At 41.5% G+C, this 14434-nt stretch overlaps 1 protein-coding gene across 3 annotated transcripts in view; it reads left to right on the forward strand.

Annotated features, from left to right (window-relative positions):
- The window catches only part of ptprk (protein tyrosine phosphatase receptor type K), a 297329-nt gene that overhangs the window by 97102 nt on the left and 185793 nt on the right, over positions 1-14434 (forward strand). For all 3 annotated transcript variants that reach the window (XM_051644804.1, XM_051644805.1, XM_051644806.1), the window contains exon 4: positions 12740-12821. In XM_051644804.1, the coding sequence (XP_051500764.1) occupies positions 12740-12821 (82 nt within the window). The remainder of the gene's footprint in view (positions 1-12739; positions 12822-14434) is intronic.

Below are 14434 nucleotides of genomic sequence, written 5' to 3' on the forward strand. Positions count from 1 at the left end.
CCCCTTCATTCCCCGGTGGATGGCAGCGGAGAGGACTCCATGACAGTGCATCCCTCCTCCTTCCTGGGTTTTGGCACTAATGTAATGAGTTTCACAGCATGGGCAAGGAGGAGGCGGGAACCGGCTGAACAGTAACGTAAACTTTAATGACAGAACATAACTCAAACATAACATAAAAGTACTTTGCAGCAAACAAAACAAAGACGCACACACATAACACGTGTTTCTCTCTCTCGCTCTCTCTCGAACTGGCATCTTGGCCCCTCCTTATCTCTCTCCCACTGATTAGATAACTCAGCGCCAGGCATGCATCATCATGGCCCGTCCACGCCCTCCTCCTCTTCACACCCCTCCACCTCCAGATTCAGGCCATGGAAACCTCTGGCCTGACCTACTCCCCCCCTCCCTTCCTGGAGAGGAGGTGTTGACTTTCGGCCGTTCTTCCTCCGGTTGTCCTTCCCCACCTCCTGGGAAATTAAGAGAGAGAGAGGAAAGAGAAAAACTTGCTCGCCGGTCCCTGGATACGTCGTCATCTGGTCCTCAGCCACTCCTCTGCCCTCTGGCGGACAACAGCCATTCATTCCCGGGCAGATGGCAGCGAGTCCTCCGACCTTTGGTGGAGAGAATGGCTCCTCCCCTGACCGACAGCAGCGGCGAGGATTCCACGACAGCGCATCCTTCCTCCTTCCCAGGTTTTGGCACCAATGTAACAGGGTTTAGGATGGGCAAGGAGGAGGCAGGAACCGGCAGAACAGTCAACAAATCCTTAATAACGTAACTGAACTTAAAACAAACGTAAACACACACACACAGTGCGGCCGCGTGTGTCTCTCTCTCTCTCTCCCGAACTGGCGTCTCCGGCTCCCCTTTATCTTTCTCTCTCCCGCTGATTATAATAAAAACCAATTCATGCAGGACGTGCCAGTGTAAATATTGCAGCCCTTTGCGATTTAATAATCGCACATGGTAATATCACGATTTCAATTTTATTTCGATTAATTTTGCAGCCCTACTGCAAATTATTGCCTGAAATGTGCAGCTCTTCACCACTAGTGGAGAACCTGCAGCAAACCTTTAACAACAGTGGACAATTTGCCACTCCTGGTGAACATTTCACTGGCAAACCTGTGGCAACAATAAAGAATTTGCATGTGAACATAATGACTGGCAAATTTGCGGCAAGTTTGTCAGAACTCTAGTTTTTGTAAGAGCAAGTCCTCACTTTCTTGGCCATATTATCTTCCCTAAAGGGCTGTCCTTTGCCTATACCTACCCTTGTCCTTTGTCTCACAATGGAAAAGTCATTCTATGGCACCATCTCTCTGTGGTGTAGTGGTTAAGGCTCAGGGCTGGTAACCTGTAGGTTACTGGTTTAATTCCCTCAATAAATGAGCCATGATCAACCCCCTTTTGTCCTTGATCAAGACACTAAACCTCAGGTTACTCCAGGAGAAATATCAGTGTTGTAAGTTTACAACGTTGTTTTATGGTGTAAAAGTTTAAAGACAATTAATATTTTACTCCAAATATGTTTTAATTGTTTATGTCTTTCCAAAGCCCAAGTTTGAAAACCCGGTGAGCTGTCTCACTGCCTCCTTCCTACATAAAAAGTTGCCTTCTATGGCAGCATCCTAACTGAAATGGAGCCTTATAAAGGCTCTGATACACTCAAGGTGAAGTTCTTATTCATTCTTCATTCAGAGCTAGAAAGAAGGTGAAAAAAAACAGCTGAGTAATGGTATACTGTTTGCTAACATTCGGCTGGTGTTTGAAGGAGCATTTAAATATGAGATGCACACTGTCAACAGACTACATTTAAACACATGTGACCTTAAAATGTGTTCTCAAAGACTTTATGCCTCATTCTATGAATAGAATCCACATGAGATCAGTAAAAGAATCTGTTTTAACCATCGATAATGATTTAAAGTAATATTTATGCAGTAGATAATGTGTAATTTGTCATGTTTACATTCTGCGTTCATGGCGCTAACGCTAACATGCTATAGGTGGCCAAAATATGGAAGTATATCTCTCTGTGGAACAAAAATGGGAGTTTCCCAATCAGTGGGTTTTTTCCAAACCTGGATGGGCATTTTTCAACCATCTTATCAAAATAGGGAACCGCTATATGAGAATGGTATTGGGAACCAACCATTCGATTTTACCAAATCAAGTAAAGCGGATGAAAAACGCCCATCCCGTTTTGAAAGTGGCCACTGATTGGGAAACCCCCATTTTTGTTTCGCAGAGACATCAGTCTCGAGGCACAGTCCCGAAATTCTGCAGGCGAAATACAGTCATTTCAATGGGAATATGCAGGATCGTGAATTTTGCGCCATGGAATTCCGGTGGCGGGCGAGTTGTGACATGCAATGGGAGCGTAGACCGCCTTGGCGGTTGATGTATGCTACCGTCGCTATGTTGTCCGTCCGGACCAACACGTGTTTGCCCTGGATCAACGGCCGAAACCTCCGCAAGGCGAGCAGTACTGCCAACAACTCTAGGCAGTTGATGTGCCAACACAGCCGCGGGCCAGTCCAGGAGCCGGCGGCTGTGTGCCCCTTGCATATGGCGCCCCAGCCCGTCTTGGAGGCATCTGTTGTAACCATGACACGCCTGGAGACCTGCTCTAGGGGAACCCCTGCCCGTAGAAATGCCAGATCGGTCCAAGAGCTGAAGAGGCGGCGACAGACCGGCGTGATGGTCAGGTGATGTGTCCCGTGGCGCCATGCCCATCTCGGGACTCGAGTCCGAAGCCAGTGCTGAAGCGGTCTCATATGCATCAACCCAAGCGCTGAGGATGCCATATGCCCCAGGAGCCTCTGAAAGTGTTTCAGTGGAACCGCTGTTCTCCATCTGAAGGCCTTCAGACAGTTCAGCACCGACTGTGTGTGCTCGTTCGTGAGGCGTGCTGTCATCGAGACTGAGTCCAACTCCAAACCAAGAAAAGAGATGCCGTGGAGAGCTTGCTCTTTTCCCAGTTGACCCGAAGCCCCAGTCGGCTGAGGTGCCGAAGCACGCAGTCCCTGTGTGCACACAGTAACTCTCGAGAGTGAGCTAGGATCAGACAGTCATCGATATAGTTGAGGATGCGGATGCCCACTTCCCTTAGCGGGGCAAGGGCTGCCTCTGCGACCTTCGTGAAGACGCGAGGGGACAGGGACAGGCCAAAGGGGAGGACCTTGTACTGGTACGCCTGGCCTTCAAAGGCAAACCGCAGGAAGGGTCTCTGTTGAGGTAAGACCGAGACGTGGAAGTACGCGTCCTTCAGGTCTACCGCCGCGAACCAATCTTGATGCCGGACGCTTGCTAGAATGCACTTTTGCGTCAGCATTTTGAACGGGAGTCTGTGCAAAGCCCGGTTCAGTACTCGCAGGTCCAGGATTGGTCGCAACCTGCCGCCTTTCTTTGGTACAATGAAGTAAGGGCTGTAGAACCCCTTTTTCATCTCGGCTGGAGGGACAGGCTCTTTTGCGCCCTTGCGCAGAAGGGTAGCGATCTCCGCATGCAAGGTAGTGGTGTTCTCGTCCTTCACAGAAGTGAAGCGGATGCTGCTGAACCTGGGCGGGTACCTGGCGAACTGAATCACGTAGCCGAGTCGGACGGTCCGGACCAGCCATCGTGACGGGTTGAAAAGCGCAAGCCACGTGCCTAAACTCCGGGCAGGGGAACAAAGGGAATGATCACGTCGGATGTACCGGTGGGTGGGGTCTCGCGGCGGGGTGGAGCTGAGTCCAGGGACATCGAAGCACTTACCTGGCTCCTGCCGCCCACCATAAGATTGGCCGAAGGGGGGAGGAGGGGTGGGGGGACCGCCGCTGGAGCACCATACCTGCAAAGATGAGACGGTGGATGGTGGTCGTGATGACGGCCGTGCACACCAGACATGTGACCCAGGGAACAAGGAAACTGCTCTTTTGCTGAAATTTTGGGTACCGCAGCCTCTTGGGCATGCGGCGCAATTTAAATGAAAATGAAACAAAAGATTCTCCTCCCGGCCCTCCACCGGGGGATGGAGTAGTCTACTTACCAGCTCCAGTGTAGCAGGTCTCCCTGTCCCTGGGTGGCCAGTCTCAGGGGCGCTTTGAAGCCTACCTCGGGTTCTTAGCGGCCGGCCGTGAGACGGGTGTCGTCTGCTTCCTGCGCTGGGCTCTACGCCGGGGCCGAGCCACGGGATAGGGCTGCAGTGGAGCCGATGTCGTTGCAGCAGGAAGACGCCCTTGGCGATGAGCAGACGGGGTGCGGGGTCTTGCGCCATGCCAGGGCAGTATGTGACACATGGCCTCTGTCTGCTGCTTCACTGCCGAGAACTGGTGGGCAAAGTCCTCGACGGCGCCCCGAGCCCAGGAGCCAATCATCGAGCCACGAGGGTTCCGGGGAGAGTGGAGGGTTCCACTCTAGCCTGACACTCACGGCCGCCTGGGAAACCATGCCCATCATTTCCGTGTCAGCCTGGGACTGGGCGACCATTCCTAAAGGAGGAAGCCCAGTCGAAGCCTCTGTGTCTGACTGGACGAGCCAGCTCTCCGATGCTGCGCTCTAACTCATCCTCTTCCCGGGCTCTGAACGAGGGGTCGAACTTGCACTGAGACGAGCCGGCAATCTCGTCCAAGCGTGCGACCAGGACAAGCGAGCGTGCTGGGGAATGGGAGGTCCGTGGGGGGATACCCGGCGGAGGTGGTCCCATTGAGGTCCCCAAATTGCCCCCAGCGCTAACCGGCACGGCCTCATACCCGTAGGTAGAAGGACCGAGGCGGGGAGCCGCTGGAGTAGCTTGCTTTCTTACGAATGCAAGCCGCGACTGCAACGTTGCCATGGTCATGTTTTCGCAATGAGGACATGATCCATCCACGAACGATGTCTCCGTGTGGGCAGCACCCAGACACGTAAGAGCGATCGTGGCCATCGGAAGCGGAGAGATAACGACCGCAACCAGGAATAACACACAAACGGAAAGGCATCTTTAAAAAAACTTGTCTTTAAAAAGACGTTCCGTGTGTGCTGCTCTTTATGAAAGAAAATATACTCTATTAGAATATTCTCTTAAATGTTCTACCGAAGCGCCCAGGGGTGTTCTCTGCAAACCACAGATGAAGAGGGGGAGAAGCCACTGAAATGCGCTGTAAGATCCAGCAGAGAGTGGTGAATGAACTCGGTGGATGAATTCAGCTCAATGAATAGAACCGCTCGGCTCCGAAGAGAAAATCTGAATGAGTGGTTGCATACCAGCTCCTTTTTATACCCATTTGTCTGGGGGAGTGGCATGCAAATTCCACTTGTGAATTCTCATTGGCCTTTTATAAAAAAGATCAGAGGTGTTTGGGGCTCCCAAGAGTGACCCCTAGTGTCACTACATCGACACAACGTCGAGTGAGTGACAGATAGGGAACACCTATATTTTGGCCAGATCTTTTTAAATGTCACAACAGTTCATTCTTCAATTTTGCTAGAAGTAAATTGGTGCTATAAGAGATCGATTTGGAATGTTCTACGTAGACGGCAAATCTGCGCACCATACAAATATCACAAATGAAAAATAAATCACTGTTTTTCAATCACATTTGGTCCATATTTATTTGACTACTTTAATAAATAAAATGCAATATTTTGGATAGAATTGGGCTTGTGAGCTCCGAATTTATTGAAGTGAATTACAAATTACATTAATATGGTCATTATTTTGGAACAAATGTAAATCATTTTGACATGTAACCATTATTTTCATAAAAAGTAAATGTTTATTGAGGGAAACATATGTTGCTTGATTTGAATACAGCTGATGCTGGAGGAACAACATGCTACTCTAATGAGAAGAAATGTATACATAAAATAATCAGTTTTATATTATTTTAAACTATTGATGTTGTATTAAATGGATTAAAGTATGTTTCTAAGGATGTTAATTCAGGTTTGTTCTTTTTCATCAAGCTCATCATTGTCCATTCTGCAAATGCTTTAGCTGGAAAGAATACATATGATGATGCTGCCTTAGAATCTGGCCAAAATGAGATATCTTAAGAGGCAGCCTAATTAAGTTACCTGCCTTTTGGAACAGCCTTCGCGTCGGGAGCGCACCAATGATGCCTTAGCTCATTAGGTTTCAGATAAGACACGGCGTGTTGAGTTAAAAATAGTTCAACTTTTAAAAATGCCAGTTAGACACACTGGGATAACAGCTTCAGGGTGATCTCCAGAAACTCCTAGAGGGAGGAAGTGATAGATTACAATCAAAGATGAGAAGTTACACCTAAATAGAGACACGGACTATCCAGAAGACTTCCGCTTGATAGATCTCGTGCTTGGGGAGCGGGTGTATATTGCTTCTAATGGGGCATCGTTATGCTGGAGTCTTGGCACGCGGAGGAGCTGAAATGGAAGGCCATCTATTCTGGAGGAAAATCATTTCGGCACGCATCTCTCCAAATGATGGATGTCTCGCTCCTCGCTGACAGACCCCCTCACCATCCCCACGAAATAAAAAAAAGAACATACTCCCCACATCACATTTGTACCAATAGCGCTTTTTTTCTTTCTCACATTGTTTACTCAGAGTTGTGGTAATGATCATCACTGTGAATGCAAATGTGTGTGTGTGTGTGTGTGTGTGTGTGTGTGTGTGTGTGTGTTTGCATACACTCTCTTGACAGGTGAAGATGGCACAGAGCTCAGTATTTGGTGAAATGATGCCAGCAGGAAACTGGAAACCATGTGAATGTCTGTTTGTTGTTTTGAGTTTATGAATGTACATTGTTTCTAAGCAATAGGCTGTAATTAGTGGTGTTTGTGAAGCCAATACTTAAGGAATTTGATCAAAGCCCTAACCTAAGTATCACCATACATGCTACAGATATGAATGATGCCTCGCATCTTGTTGTGGAGAGGTGAGATATTACTTCACTAAGAGATCTGACTTACAGTTTCCGCCTGGCAGATGATAAAAACAAGTGATAAAAAGCCCATAGACTTGCATTGTAACAGAGCCATATATAGAGACCTGAATATCTTTGAGATTTAGGGGTGGGCCAGTAAGCAGCCATTCACAACATAATAGCAACCACTTAGAACACCATAGCAACCACCTAGCAACCACTTAGAACACCATAGCAACCACCCACAGCCTCATGTCACATAAAAAAAAATCTAGATTCAGGGAAAATCTACTTTACAGTAATCTTCCGTTTATTGTGATTTGTATGTGAAGTCACTTTGCTATTATCTTTGTTTGCTTTCCAGTGTTATTTCCTCACATAATGCGCTGGACCAAATATTACGTCTGCATACTGTATATTCATGCATGCATATACACATCTGTCATCTTGGCTTGAATGCTCTTACGGCCCAGAGAGCTCTGGGTCTTCCCTCATAAGGGCCATACGCCTGTCAACTTGTATTCAAGACTCTCTTTTCTTTCATGGAGGAAAGACACTCTCTCTCTCTCTCTCTCTCTCTCTCTCTCTCTCTCTCCTCTCTCTCTCTCTCTCTCTCTCTCTCTCTGTCTGTATCTCGGTCATTCATTTCCTCCCCTTCAGTTAAAGAGTGTCATGTACGACTGATCTAGACTCAAAGTGATTCTTTAAGGGCCAAGTGAATAAAAATGTACAATATGTTGAGAATAAAATTGTCATATCAGGAGATCTTGTTATATTTTAGGTGTTATATTTCAATGTTTACTTTTCAAACTGTTAGTTTTCTTGATTAAACTTGTTAAATTTGAAGCAAAAAATTCAACAACAAAAAATTGTCATCAAGATTGAATATGTTTTTGAAAGTTTTGCAATTAATAATATTAAATCTGTTTTAATAAAATATCAGCATTACATTTATTATATGTTATGATTAAACTTGTTAAATGTACAGTTTAAACTTTTTAACCTGTTATTTACATACCTGCCAACACTCTAGATTTTACTGGGTTCCTCCTGTTTTTCCACCCCTCCTCCCGCTGTACTCTTGATTTACAATTTCTCCCAATAAACTCACGATTTTCCACATCCACACTTTGCTCATGAGAATGTATTTGATCTCTAGGTAGTGTTGCCACCCATCCTGTAAAATATGGGATCGTCCCGTAAAATATGGGATTGTCCCGCATTTAAATATGAAATGATGCGTCCTGCATCGAATCAATAAGGGACGTGATTTGAGCCGTAAGCTGGTCAGATGGTGTCACAGTGAAATTGTTCCAGATCATTAATTTAATGTTGATATAAGTTCGACATTTTTCATATGGTGAGTAAGGGGTCATCTGAAAAGTCCACACAGTGTGCTAAAGCACAATCATTTGTTTTTTTATTGAAAAACAGAAGGTTCAATATAAATGTTCAATAAGATGTACAAAATTACACAGATCCAACAATGTATGAATACTAAATAAATAAAATAAAGTAAATAAAAAAAAAAAATAAATAAATAAAAAAAATTATTTAAACCAACTCATGTATACATAAATAAGATAAATAATCAAAGAAATAAAAATAGTTATTTTATTTATAAATCAAGGGTCAGGAAAGTTCTCAGTATAAGAAAAGATATACACTTTTTATTATTAATAATGAAAAAAATGTATTGCTAAAACTGTGAAGGATGTGGTAAGAGAACATCTGAATATATTTCTTGGTATTATTCATCTTCAGTGTGGTATTACTGACCGGTAACGCTGCTCCCTATATGCATATTACTCTATGGGGGCATCATCTTATATACAGATATATATATATATATATATATATATATATATTTAGAATTGCAAACAATGTGACTTTGAAATGCAGGCCTATCTAATATATCTGGTATGACCTCGAAATATAACAAATTTAACTTCAAAATTAAATGAGTAAAAATTACATTTTGCAACAGAAGTGTTCATTTTTTTTATTTTATTTTTTTTATTTAACAAATGTATCAGTTTTTGTCTGTCTGTCTCACTCTCTCTCTCTCTCTCTCTTTCTCTCGGGCATAATTTTCCTTGCCTTCAGTTAGAGAGTGTATCTTGTACAGCTGGTCTCGACTCAAAAGTACTTATGTATGTGTGTTATGATATTGATTGTGGTACATGCAGAGCTTCAGGTGTTATCAATGTTTCATAACTGAATGCTTTGAAGAGTCATTTATGTGTTCAATAGAAACGTGATGGATGATTGTGTGTGTAATTGTTTGGACATAATGCACTCAAAACTCAAACTCTGTCATTCTGTGATATCAAAATTATAATTTTCAGTTTTATTGCTACTCAAAATGTAAACAATGTAAAATATAATGTATTTATTGAGTATGCAGAATGTATAAATGCAGGAATGGCATTGCTTAGACATTTCAGTGTGTGTGTGCACTTTTTTAAAGGTTTGGGGGCATGATAGATGTCTGCTGCTAGTGATATGTGTGTGTGTTTTCTGCGTGTAACTGTGTATTCTTCCGATGAGGTTGTGATTGACAGAAAAGCTGCAGGCTTCCTCATCCCGACCCATCTGCCATCACCACGGCGACAGAGCAACCACACACACACACACTCACACACACTTACACACTCACACACACACAAACACAGACAGACATACACACACAAATACAGACACACACACACACACACACACACACAGAGCTCGCTATAGGTGTCAGTCAAGATTACCTTTCAGAAATGTTTTAGAGCTTGAATGATATCTTATGTTTTTATATGGAGGAAGAACCAATGATAAACTTGTCATATTACTAGATCTTGTTATATAAAAAATATTACAAATAATATACACTAAAATATTGTCATTAAAGTTGATATATTTCAAGACTACACTGGTTTTGAGAAGTTTTGCGATTTCATTGTATTTTGGAATTATACTGTTTATTTTGGAGATTAAATATGTTCAATTTAAATAAATAATTTAAAAGTTGAAATAGTTCAAGATTAAATGTATCTTCCAAGACTAAACTTGCTCAATTTGATGAAAAAGTCTAAAAACTTTGTCAATAAAGTTGTTATTCAATATTTCAGGATCAAATTTGTTTTTAAAAAATATTATGTTTTTACGTAGAAAATAATAATAATATCATCTTTAAAGTTTTATTTTAACAATAACAAATTTGTGGCATTTCGAGTAAAATTCATTAAATTCAACTCATCTGTTCAGCATGTGGAGTCATTGCGAGCTACAACAAGCTGAAACGAACTAATGTAACCTTAAAATCGAATGACTAAAAACAAATGTAAAAACAAAGCAGTGTTCATTTATCAATTTTAGAAGCTCTGTTCCTGCGTATACTGTATATGTTGAATGCCACTTTGGTGAATAAAAGTACCAATTTCTTTCCATAAGAGCAAAATCTGAATATTATTCAGAACTATTGGCCGCCAGTGGAAGTAAATTGGCAATAAATATACTTATTTGGCTCAAGTAAAGTGAACTAGGAATAGTCCACTTTACTTAAGCCAAATAAGCATATTTGCTTGATTTTTTTAAGGCAATTGGTTTCCTCACTTTTTAAGTAAAGTCAACTTATTACATTTTACAGTGTAGTCATTCAGTGTATAACATAAGTCCAGAACTGCTATAAATTCATAAACTCATAAAAAGGCATATGGGGCAAAGCATTACTGATTTGTTTATAATTTTCAATCTGTTCTACAGTAGCTCTTGTTTACGAAACTAACACGAATTGGCATCATCCTCACAACTTGGACAAATTCTCATCTCATGTTGGCAAGCTAGAAAACCTTACCTTTGTGACAGGTTTAAATCAGCTTATTTTCCAACAACAATGTTCAATACATCACTGAAAAGCAAATACTGACAGCTGCAAGTCTTAAAAATGCATGTACATGATCAGCAAGCGTAAGATGTATTGACATTGCAGCACTGGCCTGATAGGAAGAGTGACAGTTCTGTCAAATGGCCTGAAACTCTCTTACTCTTGCTCCAGGCCATCCTTATTTTTGAGCCCTGCCCGACACTCACACACTCATAGATCACCTCTGTTCCATTGTATTTCTGTGGCCGCTAACATTGCCGCTGGATTTTTTTTACGAGATTCTATGGTTATATAGCCCTATAACGTACTATACAACCTAATCATTTATCTTCAGCAGGAAATAAAAAAGAGAGATTGAGAGAGAGAGAGAGAGAGAGAGAGAGAGAGAGAGAGAGTGTGTGTATAACGGCATTCAGCCAGAGCACTTCTGAAGATTTACATCATAATCGGCTCATAAGCATTACTGACCAAGTGTGAGCCTGAGATTTGCTTTGGAAATGTCAGAGGCATTTTAAGAGAGATCATTTTAAAGAGCTGCGATGCTCAGCTAAAAGAAAATTGCTATCAATATTCTCTCACACGGGCAGCAGATGGCCGCACCTCTAATTGAAATGGCTTCTTGTCCGTCTGAAAGCCGCGTGGACCTGGCCTGATACCGCTGGGTCACTTTCAGATTGCAGGCTTTGCGTTCCGAGGGTTGATCTCTGCAATCTTGACGCCAGCGCACAACATTAAAGGTTTATTTGAAAAGCGCTGTATAAATGCCCAACCTTCAAGTAAAGGCAGGAATATGGAGTGCATTCAAAGATCACAGCTTTATGCTTCAAGTTAAATAATAGAAACCTGAGACTGACCTTGCCGTTTGACATGCTTTGCAATTGCTGTCACAGTGTGAATCCTGTTTGTGCATGTGTGGGTGTTTGCTTAAAAAGCGTCTGCTTCCAGAAATGAGCAACTGTCATGAAAATCTGTTTTGTCTTTCCGGATTAACAAAATCTGATTTAGTGCTTAGTTATATAAACAGAGACTTTCTCTAATAGCTCTAATGACCGCAGCCCTGGGCAAACGCAGCTGAAGCAGAGCTCAGTGGAGACAGTGACTCTTCTGTTGTGCTGTTGACATCACAGTATCAACAGACACTATTGCTGATTGATTTAAATGCCGAAAGGAACGACAAACTACACCTCTGCTTGTTGAAATATAATTTTGTTCAAGTGTGCAGTTTAATAACAAAGCTGTGTTTTACAACAGAGGTGTAGTTTAATATCATGTGTGGTTACAAACAGGTGCAGTTTAATAAAAGAGGTGTGGTTCAATAACAGAGATGTAGTTTATCTATAACAGATGTATTTTGATAACAACTGTATACTTTAATAAAACAGATGCACTGATAACAGAGGTGTAGTTTAATAACAAAAGTAGTTTGATAAATGTTTAGATTAATAACAGCAGGTGCTGTTAAATAACAAGTGTATTTTAAAAGAAGATGTGGTTTAATAACATAGATGTAGTTTAATTAAAGAAGTGTATTTTACAACAAAGGTGTAGTTTGATAACAGAGATGTCATTTAATAATAACAGATGTAGGCTGATAACAGAGTTGTAGTTTAAGAATGTATGTAGCTTAAAAACAAAAGTAGTTTGTTTAATAATACCAGGTGTAGTTTAATAACAGAGATGAAATATAATAATAGAGGTGTAGTTTTAGATGTAGTTTACAGCACAGTTTTGTTTCCGAAAGCTTTGGTTGGTGTTGTTTACAACAATTCTTGTAGAATGTGAATCTGTTAAACTCTTTGGATAGGAGGAGGAAGGTATTCTGTGTCTGCAAACATCAATTCAAAGAAATGAATGAGACTCATGCATGATTATTTTTAGTTTTTTGTCTCTTTGAGTGATTCATTCAGTCATGTGAGAACCTGTGTGAAGATAAGTGTGTATTTAACAGAACTGAATGAGTGTCAATTGATCTAAAAGAACCTCTCTCTTTGTGCAGGTCGTATTCGAAGCAGAGGTGACTAATGGCAGAAGAGGTTTTATTGCCATTGATGACATTCAGGTGCTCAGTTATCCATGTGGTGAGTCAGCAGCAACAACATTAATTACTGACATTCTGTGTGTGTGTGTGTGTGTGTGTGTGTGTGTGTGAGAGAGAGAGAGAGAGAGAGAGAGTGAGAGAGAGAGAGTGTGTTTGTGTGTGTGAGAGTGTGTGTGTGTGTGAGAGAGAGTGTGTGAGTGTGTGTGTGTGAGAGAGAGAGAGAGAGAGAGTGTGTGTGTGTGAGTGTATGTGTGTATTTGTGTGAGAGTGTGTGTGTGTGTGAGAGAGAGAGAGAGAGAGAGAGAAAGAGAGTGTGTTTGTGTGTGAGAGAGAGATGTGTGTGTGTGTGTGTGTGTGTGTGTGTGTGTGTGAGAGAGAGAGAGAGAGAGAGTGTTAGATAGAGAGAGAGCCCTTGAGTAAGACACTTAACCTCAGGTTACTCCAGGGTGATTGTCCATATAATTTAAAGTTGAAGTGTGTAATTTCAGCACCACAAGCAGCACCAAATGGAATTGCAAAAATAATGACTGTTTCCAAATAGACTTTCTAAACACTCTACTTGACTTCCATTGGTCTGCCAAACAGGTCCCAACTCAAACTCATGCCACTGGTTTAGTGAAAAGTTGACTTGTTGAACTGCGCAAATTGTCACAGAATCTGAAAGTGTTCATTCTTCAGGAAGTCCATCTAAGAATAATTACTTCTAGTTATCTCTGAATATTAAACAAAGATAAGAGAAATAATTTTACCCTTTACATTGATATTTATGTATTAGACAGACACTTTTTTTCAAAACAACAGTGCATTCAATGCACATTTTATCAGTGTTTGTGTTCTCTGGGAATCAAACCCATGACCCTGATGTTGCAAACACAATGCTCTACCAGTTGAGCTACAGGAAAAAATACCCAGAAATTGCACACTCCACCTTTATGAGAGCACCTTTATTCATCTTGTACCGAATGCAATGATCAATACCAATATTGTATTCATGTATATTTTTGGCATGAAAGAGATGGTTTAGATCACTTGATGAATTCTGTATTGTGTTTAATAGAATTCTGTGCTGGAAATGACATTTTTAATGTTTTTTTAAATCAAGTGGCTGACTCCTTTGCCTGGCTAAGGCTAATTTCATAGCTAACATGTTATGTATCCTAAATAAACACAATTAAATCATATTTTCAAACTTTTTGCCTAATTTGGCAAAATTACAGCTTGATTAGAAATGTGCCTAAGTGATATTTCCCTCGATTTTTCTTTGTTTTGTCTCATATTTCATGCATGCTCTTCACACTTTTGTCCACTTGGTTAACAAGTACACTTACTTTTGAGAAAACTTTATTAGGGGCAAAATTGTTTGGTGCGGTGGAAATGATGACACAACTGTGGGACAGTCGTAATAAAAAAATACAAATAAATAAAAAAATTTCACACAACAATATTGAAATGCTTTGTTTATTTCACTCTTTGTTTAGATGATAATTTGGATTTTCATAGTTTAATGTTGAAAGTCCATACAGTACATAAAGTCTACATAAAAAATAAATGATGAAGGCCTGGTAAAAAGTATACAGTATAACAAAAAGAAGTTGAAATCTTTTCGTTTTGATGTAAATCAACCCCCTGGACATGAAAGTGCCGGCAGTTGAT

This window comes from Myxocyprinus asiaticus, chromosome 19 (genome assembly GCF_019703515.2).
Source record: "Myxocyprinus asiaticus isolate MX2 ecotype Aquarium Trade chromosome 19, UBuf_Myxa_2, whole genome shotgun sequence".
Classification (NCBI taxonomy): domain Eukaryota; kingdom Metazoa; phylum Chordata; class Actinopteri; order Cypriniformes; family Catostomidae; genus Myxocyprinus; species Myxocyprinus asiaticus.